The following is a 20,240-nucleotide window of genomic DNA, read 5'->3' as shown; positions in this document are numbered from 1 at the left end:
GTATATAATATATGTATATGTATATGTCTATATAGATGCCAGGAAACATTTTGACATTTTGGTATGCGAAGCGATCTTAATTAATCGGCTTCAATCTCGATCTGCCCATAAATATTTCGGCTAAATAGGTACATGATATGATATATGATAGCAATATGAAATATATGCATGTTTAGTAACTTTTTTTTATAAGAAAGTGGACCGAGCACAAGACTAGGATTAATATATTTCCACATGACTCTGCAAAATATTTAAGTCTTGGAAATGAAAAAGATAAGAGAATGGCCTATCTGAAGCATCTGGAATTTATTCTCTTTTTTAATTAAATTCAATTGTTTTTTTTTTTTATATTTAAGCATTATATTTTATAACATAAATAAAGAACAATTATTTAAAAGAAATATATAATAATACGTATTCTGCATCCTGTTAGCTTTGAGATGACCTGTTCAAGCAATTTTCTTGATAAAATAATTATATATACAAATTTGTTATATAAGGTTCTTCGGGGTCTTCAGCCATACGATTGGCCAATCTAATGATTCCTGTTCTCCAAGCCGACGAAAATATATATTTATAAATGATTACCATAATGTGGCTTTGGTGGTTACAGTTTTATGCCACAAACAGAAATAGGGAATGCAATTGACGGTTATGACAGACTAGATTATACCCTGTAGCCACAGATGTGTTCTTGGTTTTAGCCAGGAGCAAGGTTTTTAAAGAGAGCAGCTCTAGTGTTAGCTCAACGCAAATTTCTTTAGCTTTTGTGAGAGATATGCTCAAATAATTGAATTTCGATGCAAATGTAGTATTTATAGATATATATTTAAGATTTCTGGCTGTTATGGAGTAATCAAACAGTGATATGGACAGTGCTCAAATGCCTCGGCTAATAATGCTGTAAATATGTTAATGTGTTCAGTCAAGCCTGAGTCCAATATACCCGAAACACCAACTTTCAAGAAGGTAATGAGCATAAAAAGTAGAGTAAGAAAGGGGTAAACTCCATTCGCATAGCTCAAAATTTATTGCCCTGCACTGTTTGACTTATTAAACGCAGCTAGGCATGAATATTGTGACCAATATTGTGAGATGCTCTATCACACACACACACATGTACACACTCGTACTCATACAGACATAGGCTGGCAGGTGGGTTGGCACATTGGAAATATGCTTTGAGCCGCAATTTGCATTTGTTGCTCGCTCGCACGCCAAACATAATTGTGACTTCTTTTCTGGCCAGGGCAAAGGGCTTCGATGAGTCGCGAAGCCAATCAATTTTTCGGTTGCCAGCGGCAACGTGGAATTTGTTAATTCAATGTTTATTTTACATCCACCTAACTCCCCCAGGAGCTAGGCAAACGCCAAGTAGCAGCCGATCATCGGGCGTGGACTGTCTGACTATCCGTCCGTTCGTCCGTTTGTCTGTTTACTTCGAAAGCGAATCCACTGGCTTCCTTATGTAAATGGGCGCGCACAGGCATTGGGGCTCAGTTGCTGCTGTTCCACGAACCTCGACAGTTCTAAGGACTTTCTAACCATTCCGATTTGTTTTGCTTTACGACCAAAACGAGGCGCATGTGATTTAGTTGCGTATTTCCGCATTTTTGCCAATTTGTGTCAATTGTTTGGAACTGTGAAGTGGAAGTGGAACTGCGAAACGCGAACTTGCAAGTGGGTGTGGCAGTAGCTACTCAGGGCGGGCGCCCACTTTGAGTGTTTAGTGTATTGCCGAATAAAGCTACACACGCTAATTTGATGAGTATTCAATTGAGGCTCCATCAGTTAACAAGTAGATTCTCACATTGTGGCCGTTAAAACTACGAGTTTTGGATAAATTACAAGAGAAGTGAGTGTAAACTAGTTTGGATTATAACTAGCGTTGATCGTGTATATTGCTTTTCTTTTTGTCTGTTGAAAATACTCAAAAATAATCTGCAATTTTTACTATTATTTTTGAAAGCTTCTTAAATAAACGTGTTTAAAATATTTTAAATAATAATATGGGTACTTTTTTAATTTTATACATAATTGATTAAAGATATATTAGCTGTATTAATCTGGCAATCTGTAATATTTTAATTTCAAAGAAAAACCCCTAAAGATTTTTATTGTACATTTAAATTATATGAGTAAAAGTCACAAAAAAAATCCTACAAATAAAATAAATAATTAAATTGGTGTAAGGAAATAGATTACATTATTGTTTGAATAAATTGTTAAAGAAATACCGTCTGATACTTTAAGTTCAGCTATATTTAACCAGGATTATTTAGTTAGTCAGTTGCTTTAGCTCGCTTTATGACAAAAATCGATCATAAATTTAGAAAAATAATATGTCTACAGGCCATTTATAGTTTGAGAAACCAAAAGAAATAAAATACTATGTAATAATAAGAAAACCATTGTACCCTGATTTCCCATTGAAAATGGGTTCAGGGTATAAAAAACCCATATACTGAGATTTAAAGGATACTTCAAGGAAATATGAATACTATTCGAAATTTCAATTTTCGTTTTGTCTTAGTTAAAAGTCGAGCTGATATTTAAAAAAAATTGACTCAAAATATAAATCTCTAAGAATTGCAATGTAAACAGTCCTATGATTATATAGTAGTTATTGTCGAACTTAAGCTATAGGAGCTACATTTATGCATATAGGAAATACATATTTTGTATACAGTGGGAAAACCATCTTTCTGGCTTCAAAGCTGTCCAAGATACATGCAGATATATTTCCAGATATATATAAATTATATATGCCTACAGGGTATAGTTAAAATTAAAAATCTGGCTTGGCAATATGAATATGAAGTTTACCGTTCACTTCATAAGCGCACGAAACCAATATACTCATTGCATTCTATTAATAAGTATACAGAAATCATAGATAGCATTGTGGCGAGGGTTTCTCAAAACTTATGTACACACTACACGCATAAGCGTGTTAATTATTATATAATTAGCATTCATATAATTGCATGATTCTGATAAGACTGAGCTCATGAGCGACTGTCATTATTTTTTGTCTTTTCGGTATTCCTTTCATGTGCTAAAATTATGCTCAATATTTGATGCCGCTCGTCGTGGCGGTTGAAAGCAGTTCGGAAGTGCCGTTAAATACATATATTTATGACAGATTTACGATTATGTCTTTATGTCGACCTCAATCTGAGCGAAACACTCGCAACAGTCATGACCAAAGTAGAGAAAGTACAATCGTACGGAAACATAGGCTCAAGCCAGATTGCATGCCAAGACATAGTCGCGACATCGTCGTCCTCCGCACATATAAAGAAATCTATTAAATTTTGTTGTTGTATCTATAAATGAAGTCCACAGAGCATAAGGAGCTCAAAATTAGAAGACGACCCACAGACTAACAAAAAAAAAAAAAAAAAAAAAAAAGAAATAGATAAAAACAAGGCTTCATTCGTGTCGAAAGAAGTTTCAACAACGAGCTACATAAATCGAAAAAAAAGAAGAGGAATCCAAAAACGAAAATCAACTATTTTTGTTTATTAATATAAATACGTCGAGGACAAGGAAATTATAATGCATGTTGTTGCTGGGCACAAAGCAAAACTGCAATGGGGCGAAGGGAATAGGGGTTGGGGTTGAGATTGTGATTGGGGGAGATGGAGGGATTGGTAACATACAAAGTTTGCTGTCCTGGTGACAAACGGTGTCAGCCCAGCTGAGGAGGGGGCGGAGGCCGAGAATCGTACTGTCAAGTGGGCGATGTTTCGCATAGAAATATCATTGACTAGATGATAAAAAGGGGAGCTTGTTTATTTATGAGCGCTAAGCATTAGAACTATAATTTCGCTGGGCGCAGCTGTCATGGCGACCGGATATGGCAAAATAGTTGGGCTCATGGCAGAAGGCCGTCAGAGTCAGCCCGAGCGGAGTTAATAAATCAATTTGGACAAAGTTATCGAGCATTTAGGCGTAGGCGGCAAAGTTCTGCAAAAGTTTCCTCACACGCAAACCGCAAACAATTTCACCGAACCGACTCAAACATTCTCTTCCACTCTCTCTCTCTCTCTCTCTCTCTTTCTCTTTCTCACTCTGTCTCACTCTCAGATGCAAGCGTATCGCGATAACTTTAAGCAAACGCCTTGCCCATCGGCCGTCGACCTGCCAGCCCCATCAGCGGCACCATCCACATCCACGCGTTTACCCTTCTCTCGCAATCGTGGGCGTGGCGAGCCAACGACCAGCAACACAATCAACAACAGCAACATCAACAACATCAGCAACGGCTCCGGCTCCGGCGCCATCACGCCCAGAATGATGAGCCCAGCACCGGGCGGGCCGTCCACGGCGGACTGCTCCACCAATGCGCTGCTGCGCCAGAATCAGGAGCTGCGCCAGCGACTGGCAGACGAGTCGCACAGCTATCGCAAGCGCCTGGACACCTACAAGCAGGCCCAGCACAATCAGGCCAATCTCGTCAGCCGGCTCCAGTCCAAGATACAGCAGTACAGGCAGCGCTGCAGCGATCTCGAGGAGCGCATGCACGACACCATCAAGCCGACGACGACCATGCCCGGACCGCCCAAGCTGACAACGGGACCAACGGCAAGCCAGGTGATGGTGAGTAGGAATTCTACATATAGATATGTATTTATTACCATTATATAGATCTTCAATCTGAGCTTCTTATCTTATCTCCTTCAGATGTATCTATTTATTGTATTGCATATACATATACAGAGTTATACATGGTTCTATACATATGTGTATACATACACAATAATATGCTATATACGATCTGAACTCTGTCGGACTTGTACATGTTATTAGACATGCTATAGCTGGTTTTATAATCAAATCATGAACTTAAAGTAATTTATTACTTATAGCTCTTCAGATCCCTTAAAAAGGGAGTAATATAAATGAAGAATAGGAATTTCAGAAGGTAGTGTGAATATCAGCTATTTTACAATCAAGAAGAATGTTTACTATTTTATGTAATATATTTCCCTTTCACATAAGAACTATACTCATTCTTATTTATATCAATGTAACTTTATAATTTCCCTCGCATACCTTCTGTAGATCGAGCTCTTAAGGACTCACTATCATTTTTAGGATATACTATATACATTTAAGGAATCAGTACCATATTTGCATATTTATGTATTTGGTATATACATCGATCTCTGTCTTCAAGAAGTGCCCTACTCTGCAATTCTCATAAATTCCGTTTTGTTTTATATGAATACTACCTATATTTGCAAGCTATGTTTATGCTTAGTAATTTAGTTTTATAAATATAGTGGTATAAACTAAGAAAAACTAAAACAGAGTTATCATACTACTATGATCTATAATCTAAATATGAGCTGCTCAAACCTCGAATCCTTTGAGTAGCACTTCAGATTAGTCTCGCTATCTTTTCATTGCTTTCTTACCCACATGTTTGTCATCTATAGATGCATAGAAATGCAATTAGGATAGGGCATGTGTAGTCGTTCAATTAGAGATTATTTATAAATTACTTTTACTTGTTTACATTTATTGTTTTGCATAATTTTGAGTGCCTGTCGCGATTATCTTTGTTAACAGTGCTCGACCTCGCTGACCCTGGGTCAGAGCAGCCTGCCGTGCAGCTCGTCGTTAGACTCGCCTCCGCCAAGCTGTGGACGTGATTACTTGCATGACGATGTCAGCAGCAGCGAGCTGTGCCGCAAGCTGGAGGAGGAGCACAATCGCTGCGAGCAGATTTTGGCCCAGAACAATGCATTGCGTCAGCAGCTGGAGGAATCGAATCGCACCAACGAGGCGCTGACGAATGATTTGCAGAAGTTGACCAACGACTGGGGCAACATGCGCGACGAGCTGCTCATCAAGGAGGACGAGTTCAAGGAGGAGGAGCAGGCCTTCAAGGACTACTACAACAGCGAGCACAATCGCCTGCTGAAGATGTGGCGCGAGGTGGTTGCCGTCAAGCGCGCCTTCAAGGACATGCAGAGCGCCATGAAGGCCGAGGTGGCCAAGATGGGCCAGGAGATCAACGGCGTTAGCAAGGACATCAACTGCTCCAACTCCTCGGTAGCATTTGCACTGCAGCAGGCCAAGCATGCCGCCGACGAGGAGCTGAAGCAATCGCGCCGCAGCAACGATGAGCTGCAGGCGCAGCTGGCCACGCTCAAGGTGCAGTACGAGAGTGCACGGCACGAGATTATGGAAAGGGATCAGCGATTGCTGGAGCTGATGAATCAGCTCAAAAAGCTGGAAGATCGCTGCGCTCAGGCCGAGTCGCAGGCGGCATTGGCTAATCGCTACAATGATGAAATCGAACGATTAAACAATTCCATGCGCGAGATCGCTCAAGCTGTAGTGCAAGATGCCGAGATCGCCGATCGCGAAGCAGACGCCGAGGTCAACAGTGCCATGCAGCACATGCATCTGACGCGTGACGCCGGCTCCGTAGCGGGTGGCTCTGCCAACGCCGGCGTCGCTGCCGGAGGTGGAAAATCACCAAGACGCAATTCGACGCGCGCCTCCCAGGCCTTTGCCGAGGGCACCATTTCGGCTGTGCAGGCAGCGCTCCACAAGTACCAGCTGGCCCTGCACGACATGCAGGTGAAGTTCCAGCAGAGCAGCGAAACGCTGCGCAGCACTCGCTCCCAGCTGGAGACCAGCGAGGGCACCAAGCAGCTGCTGACCAGCAAAATGCAGCAGCTGACCGAGAAGCTGGATGCCAGCAACTCAAAGCTCTCCGAGCTGCTGCAGGAGCGCGAGAGTCTGCAAAAGTCCCTGGATGAAGTCCGAGTGCAAAAACAGCAAGCCGAAATGGGTCGGGCGGATCTAAACAATGCGGTGAGTGGGTGCCAGTGGTGATAAGAGCCGTAGATAAGACTCGGCTAGACTTACATATATAAGATAATACTCGACTAGACTTTCTTGATTTTGAAATGAGTTCACAGAGGTGTTTTTAGCCTCGGTTTAGAGTTAGAACAAGGATATACTCTATCAATCATCGTAGATCTACTTTTGTTTACTTCGCAATCTAAGCACTTTCTGGATAGACTGTATATTACAAATTCTATAAACTAATATGTGTTAGCAGAAGAATCCTTCTGACTTGCGTCAAGATCCAGTTTCTATTTAAATAGCCTTGAAGAAAAATTATGTAAGAAATGTTTGTTCCACATATTTCAAATATAAATATAAATGTATAAATTATTTAAATACTAGGGACTTGTTTTTTATAAATATAAATTTCTTACTTTCGAACAGATCTATACATATGTATATTTAATAGTAGACTTACGGCCGATTATCTATATGCATTTGCCGGGTACAGTCAGCTGACTAGATTATTTATTTTGCTGTCTCGACAAAAATCAATTACCTATACTATATGTTTAATGCCCTGGATGGGTTTTTGAAATGAGCCGTGGCAACTGAGTAACGAGAATCCGGGTTCGAGTTCCTAGGCTACATCAAGCATTTGAAAATGCGTGGGAGACAGAGGCTTCTCTAAAGCAAAGATATTTTATGACAATCTGTTCATTATTAAGCTAATGAGATCAATCATAATTAATATCATTTTAGTTTGAGAATTTGAGCGCAGACTTTGAGAAGTTGCAGCTGAACTATGGCAAGCTGCAGAAGCGAATCGATTCCATGGAGGAGGATAAGAAGGCAGTGGAGCTGGAGATACAGCGTATACTCAAGGATAAGAATATAACAGAGTTGAATTTGAGGTAAGCTTCAACTTAGTATAGCTAGTTTACAGGCAGTTAAATATGTGCCCTACGTAGATCTGAGGAGGATCGCAGCAGTCGCTTGAGGGAGGAGACCATTTCGCTGCGGGAGGAGCTGAATCGCGTTAGTCTCAACCGAGATCTGTTGGAACAGCAGCGCATAGAATCCGACAATTTGATCAATTTGCTGGAGAAACAGAAATGCGATCTCGAATACGACCTGGATAAGCTGCTGCTGGACAAATGTGATCTGCAGGAAAAGCATGAGAAATTGTCGAATAACAATTGCTCCACCAGTGACGAGCTGAAGTCCGTGCAGAACAGTTTGGTGGAAGCCCAAGAGGAGCGCAAGAAGCTGCGCGCACAGGTCGCGGATCAGGCCAGCGAAATTGGGGAGCTGAAGAAGGAGCTGGCTGTGCTGGACAAGGCGCGCCTGGAGCTGGAAACCGACAATCTCTCGTACAGCGAGAAGCTCAAGTGCCTGCAGCTAGAGAAGGAGAAGATCCTGCAGGACCTGGCCTGCATGACGCGCGAGAAGTGCGATGTACACAACCAGCTGACCGCCATGTGCCGCAAGAAGGAGACGATTAACGAGGAGCTGATGCGCACGCGCCAGCGGCTGGAGCAAACGACGGAAACCAACAGTCGGCTGAATCGCAACATCGAGGACATGGTCAAGGATGTGGAGGAGAAGCAAGTGGTCATTGATTTGCACGAGAAGGAAACGCATCGGCTGAACGAGCTGCTGGCCGCACTGCGCTCCGAGAAAGAATCTCTCGAGACGGTGCTGTTCGATACCAATACAACGCTGGAGGCCGTCGAGGAGAAGCGCAGCCAACTGGAACGTGATCTGCAGGAGGCGCTGGTCCGAGAGGAGTCCCTCAAAAACCATGTGGCACGTCTGCAAAAGGAGCTGGAGCTCTGCCAGCGTAAGGCCCAGGAGACGAAGACTCAGCTGCTGAATGCCGCTCGTGCTGCCGAAAGTGACTTCAACCAGAAGATTAGCAATCTCCAGGCAGCCGCTGAGGATGCAGCCAAGCGCCATGGAGACGAAGTGCTGCAGTTACGCAATGCTCTAGAGAAGCGCATGCAGCAGGCCCTGCAGGCCCTGCAAACCGCCAAGGACGACGAGATCGAGAAGCTGCAGGAGCGCATCGCCGCCTTGCAGGCGCACATCGAGAGCCTCGTGCAGCAGCACGAGGAGACGTTGATTCGAGCAGAGAACGAGAAGCAACAGGCGCTGCTCATGGCCCATCGGGACAAGCAGGCGGTGGCCGAACGCCTCGAAGCGGTCTCACGCGACCTGAAGACCGAGCAGGAGTCACTGGATCGCAGCAAGCGCGAGGCCAATGCCCGCGACGAGAAGCAGCGAGCGGCCATAGCCCAGCTCAAGGATGAGATTGTGCAAATGCGCACCAGAGAGGAGGAGCACAAGTAAGACTGTCCCAGCCATGCCCTAACTCAATCAGTTATGCATTTGTATACTCCCATAGAATCAAGCTGGAGGAGTGCATACGTAAGCAGGAGCTGCAACTGAGCAGCATTCGCGAGGAACGCGACACGATCTGCCGGCTGAGCGAGGAGCTGAAAATGGATATACGACTGAAGGAGGACAAAATCGAGGCAACCAATAATGAGCTGCAGGATGCGCTGCGCAAGACCAAAGAAGGTAAATGTTATTCTATTAATATAAAATATTATTATTAAATACTGTACTTAACTTATCCAGACTAGTCAAAATGATCTGGTTTGAGAAGAAGAAGACAAACCTTTATTGCAGATCGTAGGGCTTCCTGAGTTCAGGCTTTAGATGTTTCAACTGAACATTTCTTAGCTCCTTGTTCCCCTCTTCCCTTTTCAATATTCAGTCTACCCTTATTCCCAAGGGATTTTTAGAGTATTGATCTGATCTTCGAGAGATTATATAGATATAGATTTGATAATGAAATGTTGTGGCCCGCGTTGGGTTTCTTTTTCTTCTTCAATGAACGACTACTCGAAGAGCACATAGAATACATGCTGAATAAATCAAATTGTTAATCCTCTCCTTCCAGGTGAAGGTTACATTGACAGCCTGCGCAAGGAGCTGACCGACAGTCGACGACAGCTGGCGGATAGCAACATTGAGCGGGACAAGTACTCCGCTAGCAACAAGGAGTTGCGCGATCATGTGAAGCGTGTGGAGAGCGCGAAGCGGGAGCAGGCACGTGCCATTGAGGAGGCGCTTCAGAAGATTAACAATCTGGAGGAGGCCAAGAACTCATTGGAAATAGAGCGCACGCGCGTTAGCACCCTACTGAAGGAGACGGAGAACAATTTCACAAAGACCATGCAGGAGCTGAATGCCACCAAGTCGTCGCTGCAAAAGGCGCAAATGGAGTTCGCCCAGAAGGACGAGGGCGGCAAGGAGCTGCAGGCGAAGCTGTCCGCTGAAATTGAGCTGAAGGAACGTGCGCAGCAGGAACTGTGCCAGATCAAGAAGCAGCTGGCCGATCTGGAGGCAAATCTGTGCGCGACGCGCCAGGAATTGGGTCGTGCACGGTGTCACAACAACCAGGAGGAGCATCGCTTCCATGCGCGTGAGCAGGAGCTGGCCACCCGCATGGAGGAGGCGCGCGGGCGCGAGAAGCGCTTGGAGGATCAGAAACACAATCTGGAGGTGTGCTTGGCGGACGCCACGCAGCAGATACAGGAGCTGAAGGCGCGTCTGGGTGGCGCCGAGGGTCGCATCAGGGCATTGGATGAGCAGCTGGCCTGCGTGGAACTGCACAAGCGCAGCACAGAGCAGAAACTGAGCTCCGTGGTGCACACGCTGCGCCGTATTGCTGGCATCCAAGTGGATGGCAGTGTCAATTTGTCGCACCGCCTGCTGAGTCCCTCGCGCCGGTTCAGTCCATCGCGCAGCGTTGGCGAATATGACACACGCAGCACATCCCAATGCCCCGATGCGCCTGTCGATGTTGATCCGGATCTGGTGCGAAAGGGCGTGCGCAATCTGATGCATCAAGTGGCGCAGCTGGAGCGCGAGAAGGACGACTACAAGTCGCAGTTGGGCGCGGCCAAGAAACAGCTCCAGGATGCCGCCGAGCAGCAGATGCGCTGCGACGCTAAGATGGGCAAGCTGCAGGGCATGCTGCGCAACCTGCAGGAGGAGAAGAGCAATCTGGAAACGGATCGTAAGATGAAAATCTCTGCCATGAGCGCGCTCGAGGAGAAGCTGAAGCAGCGCACCGATGAGTGTCAGATGCTGCGCGAGCGCATTGCCCAGACCGAGATGCAGCTGGCCGCCACATCCGAGGACAATGCCCAAAACGAGGATCGCCTGGAAAAGAGTCGTCAAGTGTGCGCCAAGCTGGAGAGCGAGAAACGCGCGCTGCAGGAGGAGCTGGCCAAGGTGGAGGGACGGGCCAGTAAGCTGGACTTGCAGCGCGTCGCCATGGAAGGGGATCTAACGCGGCTGCAGATGGCACTTCAGGAGAAGGACTGCAACATAAGGCAAGTGACGGAGCGGCTGGACAACCAAAATCGTGCAATGGTCCAGCTGGAGGATCGCTGCACCTCGCTGAAGACCACTGTGGATCAGCTCAAGGAGCGGCTCCAGAAGAGCGCCGTCACCGAGACCCAACTGCGCGGCGAAATCAAGACGCTGCAGAAGGAGCTCTCCGAGCAGGGCCATTGCTCGCAGGCCAACGAGGATAAGGTAAAGCTGCTCCAGAAATCACTGCAAACGACGGAGAACGAGAAGCGCATATTGACGGAGCGCCTGGACAGCGCCCAGACCAATCTAAACGAGCTGCGACGCAGCCAGCAAGCACAGCTCGACGGCAACCAGCGGCTCCAGGAGCAGGTTACGGAGCTCGAGGTGCAGCGCTCGGCGCTTGAGTCCCAGCTGCGCATTGCCAAGTGGAATCAGGAAAACGGCGACAAGGATGCCGGCAATGGTGGTAGCGGCGTCGGCAGTTGCGAGGAGGAGGAACTAAGTCGCCAGCTGAAGTCGTCGCAGCGAGAGAAGTCTGAGCTGCGCAGCAAGCTGCAGGCACTGCAGGACAAGGTGAAGCAGCTGGAGTGCGACAGGAAGAGCAAATTCGCTGGGGGCAACGCCTACGATCGGGCTGAGAAGTCCAGCTCCTATTATGGTGGCGGAGGCGGTGGCGATGCCGGAGAATATGATTCCAATCGTTACGATGGCGGCACTGGAGGTTCCTATAGCTGTGGCCTGGACCACAGCGCCATTGAGCAGGAAACGCGTGACTTGCGCTTAAAAGTGCGTCGCCTGGAGACGTTGCTGGCGGAAAAGGAGTCCGAGCTGGCACGCTGCAAGGCACGCATGCATGACAGCTCCAAGTGCATGGATGGCATGGACGCGGATCGCTATCGCAGCGCCCAAATGCATGCCGAGAAGCTGCTAGATGCTCGCGAGCAGTCCCACAGGCAGCAGGTGCTACGCCTCGAGAACCAGGTGAGCCTATGCCCAGTTCGATGAGGTGAACAAATGTTCGACTCTATTCCTTTCTCTCATCTCGAACAGATCTCAATGCTGCGGGAGCAGCTGGCTCAAGAGGCTAAACGGCGACAGCAATACATTTTGCGCAGCTCCAAAGCTAATCGAGAGATGCAACATCTACGCAGCACTTTAGGTGATTCTCTGCGCAATGTCTCCCAGCATCCAGTGGATGCCCATTTGTTGGAAAGCGAAAGCAGACGGTGGGTAGCAATATATAAATTCAGCAACTTCCATCAATAAGAATCTACTCGAATCTATTTGCTTTTCCAGCTTGGACTCTGCAGTGTCCATGAGTCTGCCACCGTCGACGTGCCGTGATTACGATCGTGATTAATGGATTGTGCAATCGTGTTGTCATCTGGTAAATTGATCCCGCCAAGACGTAACGTTCACTGCCAGCGTTCGGCAAAGTACGTGCATTTATTTTGAGGCAAACGCTTTAGACTACTAAAGACATCGTATTCAAATAATATTTAGTTCACCCGCATCTGCATTCATAAATCTTGAAGTGCTTCAAGTACAATTCTAGCTGTTCATTGTCTGCCTTGTAGACGATCGAATATAGTGCGTTCCATTATCTCGCATCCTGAATTGGATACTCATTTATGACACACGAAAACAACAAAACATATTTTACAATATTCTACATTAAAGGGTCACAAGTTCCGCATCTCCTCGAAAGGCAGGAGAGCAAAGAACTGCATATATATCATATATGAGCTATAAACCAATCACATAATTATTTCATTACTAATATTGACATGGACACATAGGCAGCACAACACACATTTAAATTTAGCATACATACAAAAATATATACATATAAATATATATTTGAATTACAGTATGTGTTCAGCAACTTACAACAAATTTTATAAACTATATACAACAATAAACACGTCCAGTAACACAATAAATAAGTGCGTTTTATTTATTTTTTAAAAGTCTCTCCAAGCACTCAACCACGACTTTCATATTCGCCTTTTGTGCCGAGAGCTTCGCAACTTCACCAACAATGGCATAAAGGGCTTTCGATTTTCCCTTTTGGTATTGCTGCACTGTTTTTGGCTGATTGGCAATTGCCTCACGGCAATAGGCCTCAATGGTGTTCAGGTCGGAAATCTGCTCCAAGTTGTTTTCTTTAACCAACTGCAAAGCGAAGTAAAAGAATATATATTTAAAGCTTTGAGTGGTGAAACCTCTAAGTTTTCTCACCTGGCTCACGTCGGCTGTAGGATTCGTGTGTAAAAGGGGAATAAGTTGGCGAGCTGCTTGCAAATTGATTTGGTCAGAGTGTAACGCTTTCAAGACATCCCTCAAGGCGTTGGCACTGATGGCACTACAATAGAAACCGAAAACAGTTTGCATGAACTGAAAGCATACGCTAACATATATAATACATACCAATCTGCTATGTCCAAACTGAGCTTGTTGCAGTACGACAGCAAATCGTTAATAAGGAAATTTGTAACCACTTTGGTTGGCATATCCGGTAGACTCTTGGTAATGCTTTCAAAATGTTCCAGCAGTATGGGCTCGTTCTAATAGAATAAACATCAAAACAAATTTTTGCTAAAACCACTTGCCATTTTGTAAAGCTTACCACCAAAATGATGGCTGTCTCTGCATTCAGTTTGTAATATTCCATAAGGCGTTGACGCGTATGTTCAGGCAATTCTGGTATTTCCTCGCTTAGCGCAGCTACTGATATCAGGTCTTCGGTTGACCTTGAACCCGGCTTGAGGTTGACATGTAACGGTGGCAAATTGGGCTCCGGCATAAATCGATAATCCTGCAGCACTTCTTTATCACGCATCGCAATGGTGCGTCTTTTGTCCGCATCCCATGAACGGGTTTCATTTGTCACAACGCCGCCATCGGCAACAAGCTCCAGCTGGCGATTTATTTCGTAAGATATTGCCTGGGATATGCTCCGAACGGAGCCAATGTTCTTAACCTCTGTACGCACGCCTAAAGGATCGCCCTCCTGATGTACTGATATATTGGCATCTACGCGCAGTGCGCCCTCTGGAAAAGCAATGTGAGCATCAAAAGCATTTTGGCAGTTGTGTTAGGCACTTACCTTCCATTTTACAGCTACAGGTCTGGAGTCGTTTCAATATAAGCATTAGTTCTTTCACTAATGATGCAGCCTCCTCGCCCGTTTCTAAATCTGGGCCAAATACCAACTCCATTAACGGCAACCCAGCTCGATTCAGGTCAACTAAACTCCTCTTCAGCTGTTCATCGTGCAGCGATTTGCCACTGTCCTGTTCCAATTGCAATTGCAACAAGTTGACAGACTTATAATAAATCTTCTTGCCCGGTGTTATGACTGGAAATGTTATTACTCCATCATTTGCGAGAGCAGCGCGTTGTTGGGTAATTTGGTATCCATTCTAAGAAAATTCAAAACGTTTGCATTTCATTGTGATGTGATAAATTTGACTGCTCACTGGAAGATCTGCATAGAAGTAGTGCTTGCGATCAAACATGGACACTTCGTTCACCCGACAGCCTAGTGCTAATGCAGTTTTAATTCCAGACTCTACGCATTTTCTATTGAGAACCTTAAATAGAATATTTTTTTATTAGCTTACACAGAGTAAAAACTGTAAAAACTTACCGGTAGGGTACCTGGTATAGAAGCGTCAAAATAGGCAACTGCTGTGTTGAGAGGTGCTCCGAAGCCGGTGCCACTGCCGGAGAATAGTTTTGAGGCGCTTGCTATCTGTGCGTGCACCTCCAAACCAACCACACTTTTCCACTTTCTGCATCAAAACATATAAACATATTCAAATGGGATGTGGGACACTATAAACAGTAAACTTGTATATTTACCTTTTCGCTGCATTGGCCAATTTGGGCTGCGTTGCCAGTCGACGCACAATCATATAACTCCCCATTGAAAATTCCCTTTTACCGGCTGAGATTTAATAATATTAACAGCTGGGCATCAGGTGCAATGCCTAACAACAATAATAGGTATTCCCTCCACTCTATTGATGTAACTAAAAAATCGATAGAAGGTGCAACAGCTGTTTTTCATCAAGGTATCGAATTTAGCCTGTAGAGCGAATTTAGCGCAATCGTACTTTACATCTGAATATATATGTGCGGTTATATTAAAAAAGATTTTTGTATAAAGTAATTTTTCTCTGCGTTTATTTTAACAAAACAAAGATATATTATTACTGCCTACCAAGTCCTGATACACATTCCCATATTATATTCTACCAGCAGTAAGAACATCCTCAATACGAAGACCAACTGTTGAGAACAGCTGATATTGGTTAGCGTGTCACGAATCAGCCGTTTAATATCGATAGCTAGCATTTAGTTCCGATATTTATGGCACTTACGATAAATCAAAATATCACGAAGGCGAAGTGGGCTCATTGGAAGAATATGGAAAAGTTGAACATTACTGCTAAACTAAGGTAGAAAAACACGCGATAACATTTTTAATAAAACATGTGAAAAAGATGAAACTAGAGGTAAGCACAACTCTTGCATTATCCAACGCAACAGGATGTTTGAATACACTTGACGAAAAATGTGATGCAAATTTTTGTATATCACAGTTGACAACAACGACGACGAAGAAGAGAGCAAAAAGCACACGCAGCGCAGCAAAAGTAAAAAACACGACCAAGAGACCACGACAACTTCGACGACAACGACGACGACGACGGCTACAAAGTACTTGGAGTGGTGACCACTACCAGGTCGCTACGCCAACGTGCAGCTATAGGTTAAAGGGAGAAAAACAAAGGCTACCGATGCAAATAAGGAGCTAATGCTGAAAAATCAATCAAACAAACAACGCACCACATGCTGTCCGTTGTTGCCACTCCACATAGCTCAGTCACCAATATGGATTTCGATAGGACTATCTCGGGTTTGGAGTCAAATCAGACATTTGAAAATGAGGAAGCAAAGAAGAAACTTGTTGAACTTTTCACCCAAAGTAAGTAAAAAGAAGTTTACCAATATCCTAATACTATTCGAGTTTCCCATTCAACATAATAGCTAGGGAACAATGGCCAGTGCGCTACATGCTAGATTACTATTTAAAAACTGGCTCAATGCGCATTATGGAAGTGCTGGTGAAGGCGCAGCCGCCACATGATAGCTACATATTCGATCGTTTGGACGACTGGCTCAAGCAACAACAATATCGCGTGCAGGCGTTGAATGTATTTTGTTTTATTGTGCGACGCCATCCCACCTGGCTGCACAAAATCGAGAAGCATCGCCTTATTAAGAGTGTCTTCAAGCTGTTGACGGTAAGTGAATTTGATATTGCTAACCGTTCTTATGTACATGTGTCATGCATATGATCCTTCCAGCACGAAAAGGATATTGTGCCCTTAATGAGCGCTCTTCTGTGCATAATTACGCTGTTACCCATAATACCGAACTCGGTGCCGAATTTTTTGAATGATTTGTTTGAGGTATTCGGGCATTTGGCTTCGTGGAAATTTCAGAACGTGAATAAGTTGCCAGACGATAAGGTCGTACATCTACAATTGGGCTTGCAAATGCTGTTCCATCGACTATACGGCATGTATCCGTGTAATTTCCTGAGCTATCTGTCGGAGTTCATCAAGAAGGACAAGGGAAGCATTTTTCAGCATACGATCAAACCGTTACTGGACACAGTGCGCGTCCATCCGATGCTACTGACGGCTACCACTGAAACGGAAGTGAGCAACATGCGCTGGAAGGAAATGGAGCCACACGATGTGGTCATGGAATGTGCACATTTGTCGCTGCCTGTACTGCATCCCGACTCCACTCATGAGGATATCTCGTCCGCCTATCCATGTAGTACGCCCAGCTTTAGTCGCATGACCTCGACCACGTCCTACGGCGAACAGCACAACAATGTTAGCAATCAGCTTAACAATCAACATCTAACTGCGGCACCTCTGAGACGTTTTGAGTCAAGTATAGCTGATAACAGCAATACACCAATCTGGAGTCCACATAACGAACTAGCACCTGCTACCGCCAGCTCGGCTATGCCGCTAACTCCCACACCGTTTATAGTGCCGCCCAGTAGCACTGCTCAGCTGCTTGTTGCGACAGGCTCCTCACCGCCAGAGGCGGCTGTGGAGGCCACGCCAGAGACTACGCCGCTGAAAGATTTGCGCGACTTTAAACAACACCAACAGCAGCAGCAGGTGCCCAACTCACATACGGTGCGAGCTATTTTTGCAAATAGTCAGCCTTCCTCTCCGATGCGCAAGGATCACCAAAGCCAATTCCACTTTCCTGACATAAGCAAAATGCAGCCAACTGCTGAACTTCCACAGCTTACAGATCCATTGCTAACGGGAGGACCGCATCCTTCAACGGTGACACTTTCTGAGACCAAGGATCTAACTGTCAGTGTCTGTGGCGAATGCAACGAAACGGATCGTAACTTATGTAGCGATGGGGGTCTTCATATGCCAACCAACCGTACCATTCAGCAGCTGGCCAAGGGCGTTAAGCGGAGAAATCGAATGGCCAGCTATTGCTGCAACGAAAGCAGCTTCACCAGCGGCTGGCATAGCAGTGCAGCATCAAAACGGACAACAATGCCGAACTGTCCGGCGGATAACCAAATACGTCGCACTAAGTCGTGTTCGGCCTTGCCAAGTCTACAGCAGCAGCAGATGCACGATGATGATGACGAAGCCGATTGTCCGACTCTGCCACAGAATAATGGCAATGGGAATGGAGTGCATAATACCGTGCAAACACAAAAGACTGTGCTGGCTGGCACCCGACTGCAGCGTAGCGGTCGAATGCTGGCCCTGGGAACACCCAAAAACGCGACCGGCACTTCATACAAGTCGAAGGAGGTACAGACATTGGAAACAGTGCCGATACACTATGAAGAGTTTCTCTTTGAATTGTTGCGTGAGTGCAAGGATCAGCGAAACAAGCACGAAAGAAGTCAATTTAATCCGCAGGAGATACTCGATCAGTACATAATGCGCTCCATACACGCGAAGGAGAGCTTCGATTCGTCGAGCAATCTCTCAACGCAGCAGGAGCAATGGCAACTGATGTGCCTACAATTGCTATACGAACGGTATCGTCGCAGCATTCATGCCGAGCGTAATCGCCGCTTGATGGGACGTAGTCGAGACAAACGCAGCCTGGAAATGGAACGGGATCGTTTGCAGGAACAACTGAAAAACTTTGACGTGAAGAACCAAGATCTTGCTGCTAGAATCGACTTGGGAATTCGGCAATCGAATGAGCAGCTAAACAGCTACATCCAACAGCTGGCCGACCTCAAGTCTAAATATCAGTACGAGTTGGATCAAAAAAAGTGTCTGCGTCAGGCGAATGATGATTTGCAGACGCGTCTCAATGCCGAGATGTTGCAACGGAAAGAGATGAACTACGAAGTGGAGTTGCTTCGCGGTCAAATATTTACCATGACCACAGAATTGCAACATGCCCAGCAGCAAGCGGATCTTGGACAGCAATATAAGCAGGAGCTGGCGCGCTTGGAGGCAGAGTTTATTATCATGGGTGAGGTGCAGGTGCGATGTCGCGATCGACTGGCAGAGATCGATAACTATCGCTCTCGCGACGAGGAGCTAAAGTTGCTCCAAGAGAGCTTCAATGCCGAAATAAAAGGTGAGTTTTAAAAATATTTAAGCCATATTAAACTGATCGCAACTTTCGTAACAGATCTGAAGCATAACCTGGACGAAAAGACTTCTTTACTCGAAAGCACCAAGCACAAAATCAGCGAACAAGCGATTCAATTGGGCATCAACGACAAGGTTATTGCGGAGCAGAAGCGTTTGTTGCGCACCGTCAAGGATGAATATGAGGAAATGCTGAAGGTAAGCCTCATAACTCGCCGTCTTTTGCTGCTTATATAACCTATGCTCTTGCAGTCGGTAAATAAAAAATACGAAATTCAAAAGAAGATCATCATACAAATGGAGGAAAAGCTTATGATGTCGCTGCAACACCCACAGGGTGCTGTTGGACACGCAACTTGCTCGCCGGATACTGACCGAACTGGTAGGTCTACATATTAACGAAACCAATTTTATTTGTTCACAAACATATATTATGTTTCGATTCACAGATATCGCCTCATCCATGGAACGAAACTCGCCGCTTTCAACGTCGCTAGCATCTAGCGAGAGTCTTTCGGCCAGTCTGCGTTCCACAGAGCTGAAAAATCTGCAACAGCTGCTTGAAACGCCGGCAATAGCCGAAGTATCGAGCCAAAGGGCCGGTGGTGCTGGCCCGAGCTCAGGCACGGGCGTCTCATACGAAGACAATGCGAGCATGTCGACAGTTGACTTGGCCTCATCAGCGGGCACTGCTAGTGCCATAAACATAATGCAGACGACAACGACGGCAGCACTGTCGCAAGAATTGAACCTGCCAACGACATCTAATCACACACACGCCCACCCACATTTACACTTGCAACAGCAGCAAGAGAAGCAGCAGCAACCGCAGCAGCAGTAGCCACCGCACAGTCAGCAGTAACAACTGCAGCAGACTATATGTTTGCAACAGAAAGTACACAAGGCTGTCAATTATATAAAAAGAAAATCAACACATGGTCGACGGAAAGGCAAGCATCGGCAAAAACTATTTAAATATGTTTAAAAAATAGCTGCAAATATCTCTAATTTTTTTTTTGTCTCCACTACCAAAAATAATTAACGTCGGATTATGAAACGAATTGTTCAGGGTTTTCGCATTCAGTTTAAAAAACTGTAACTAAAATTAAATAAAACGCAGACTTCGCGCAATAATTATAACGATTATAACCGTTTGAAATTTTAACTTGTTGGCACATTGCAATGTGTTTTGTCGTATAAATTGTATAAAAAAAGAATATAACGAAAATAGGTTTTGATATGATGAAACATTAAATGAAAATAATTCATGAGCATATTACTCCATAGTTTTTTTTCTTTTTGGCGTGCATAATACAACTACAAATCTTTAAATGACTTAATTATTAATAT

General features: G+C 45.0%; 3 protein-coding genes across 3 annotated transcripts; 2 read left to right on the top strand and 1 right to left on the bottom strand.

Moving 5' to 3' along the window:
* Positions 1-1,532: 1,532 nt before the first annotated feature.
* On the top strand, positions 1,533-13,151 carry Root (ciliary rootlet coiled-coil, rootletin). Its single transcript, XM_018005078.2, has 9 exons — positions 1,533-1,855; positions 4,093-4,605; positions 5,581-6,837; positions 7,576-7,727; positions 7,785-9,161; positions 9,221-9,396; positions 9,782-12,186; positions 12,256-12,431; positions 12,502-13,151. The coding sequence occupies exons 2-9, from the start codon at positions 4,093-4,095 to the stop codon at positions 12,563-12,565; spliced, it is 6,120 nt and encodes a 2,039-aa protein (XP_017860567.1). The 5' UTR covers positions 1,533-1,855; the 3' UTR covers positions 12,566-13,151.
* On the bottom strand, positions 13,137-15,404 carry GatB (glutamyl-tRNA(Gln) amidotransferase subunit B, mitochondrial). Its single transcript, XM_018005207.2, has 8 exons — positions 15,073-15,404; positions 14,858-15,002; positions 14,688-14,801; positions 14,315-14,630; positions 13,835-14,259; positions 13,636-13,772; positions 13,447-13,570; positions 13,137-13,380 (listed from the first exon to the last, which is right to left on the bottom strand). The coding sequence occupies exons 1-8, from the start codon at positions 15,135-15,137 to the stop codon at positions 13,159-13,161; spliced, it is 1,548 nt and encodes a 515-aa protein (XP_017860696.1). The 5' UTR covers positions 15,138-15,404; the 3' UTR covers positions 13,137-13,158.
* A 152-nt stretch (positions 15,405-15,556) lies between these two features.
* Tsc1 (tuberous sclerosis 1 protein hamartin) lies at positions 15,557-20,169 on the top strand. Its single transcript, XM_018005132.2, has 7 exons — positions 15,557-15,728; positions 15,816-16,201; positions 16,264-16,520; positions 16,584-18,876; positions 18,931-19,088; positions 19,143-19,272; positions 19,340-20,169. Exons 2-7 carry the CDS (start codon positions 16,066-16,068, stop codon positions 19,729-19,731), a joined length of 3,366 nt encoding a protein of 1,121 aa, XP_017860621.1. The 5' UTR covers positions 15,557-15,728; positions 15,816-16,065; the 3' UTR covers positions 19,732-20,169.
* The last annotated feature ends 71 nt before the right edge of the window (positions 20,170-20,240 follow it).

Source organism: Drosophila arizonae, chromosome 2, assembly GCF_054131065.1.
Source record: "Drosophila arizonae isolate 15081-1271.41 chromosome 2, UAZ_ARI_1.0, whole genome shotgun sequence".
NCBI classification, from domain to species: Eukaryota; Metazoa; Arthropoda; class Insecta; order Diptera; family Drosophilidae; genus Drosophila; species Drosophila arizonae.
This window is presented reverse-complemented; position numbering and strand designations above follow the sequence as displayed.

Coding starts and splice junctions, on each gene's coding strand:
- Tsc1 (XM_018005132.2), top strand. CDS start 16,066: ATGCTGTCCGTTGTTGCCACTCCACATAGCTCAGTCACCAATATGGAT. Junction 16,521..16,583: donor GTGTCTTCAAGCTGTTGACG/GTAAGTGAATTT, acceptor TGATCCTTCCAG/CACGAAAAGGATATTGTGCC. Junction 19,273..19,339: donor GCCGGATACTGACCGAACTG/GTAGGTCTACAT, acceptor TTCGATTCACAG/ATATCGCCTCATCCATGGAA.
- GatB (XM_018005207.2), bottom strand. CDS start 15,137: ATGGGGAGTTATATGATTGTGCGTCGACTGGCAACGCAGCCCAAATTG. Junction 14,260..14,314: donor CTGTAGCTGTAAAATGGAAG/GTAAGTGCCTAA, acceptor TTGCTTTTCCAG/AGGGCGCACTGCGCGTAGAT. Junction 13,381..13,446: donor CTACAGCCGACGTGAGCCAG/GTGAGAAAACTT, acceptor TTCGCTTTGCAG/TTGGTTAAAGAAAACAACTT.
- Root (XM_018005078.2), top strand. CDS start 4,093: ATGCAAGCGTATCGCGATAACTTTAAGCAAACGCCTTGCCCATCGGCC. Junction 6,838..7,575: donor GGGCGGATCTAAACAATGCG/GTGAGTGGGTGC, acceptor ATATCATTTTAG/TTTGAGAATTTGAGCGCAGA. Junction 7,728..7,784: donor ATAACAGAGTTGAATTTGAG/GTAAGCTTCAAC, acceptor TGCCCTACGTAG/ATCTGAGGAGGATCGCAGCA.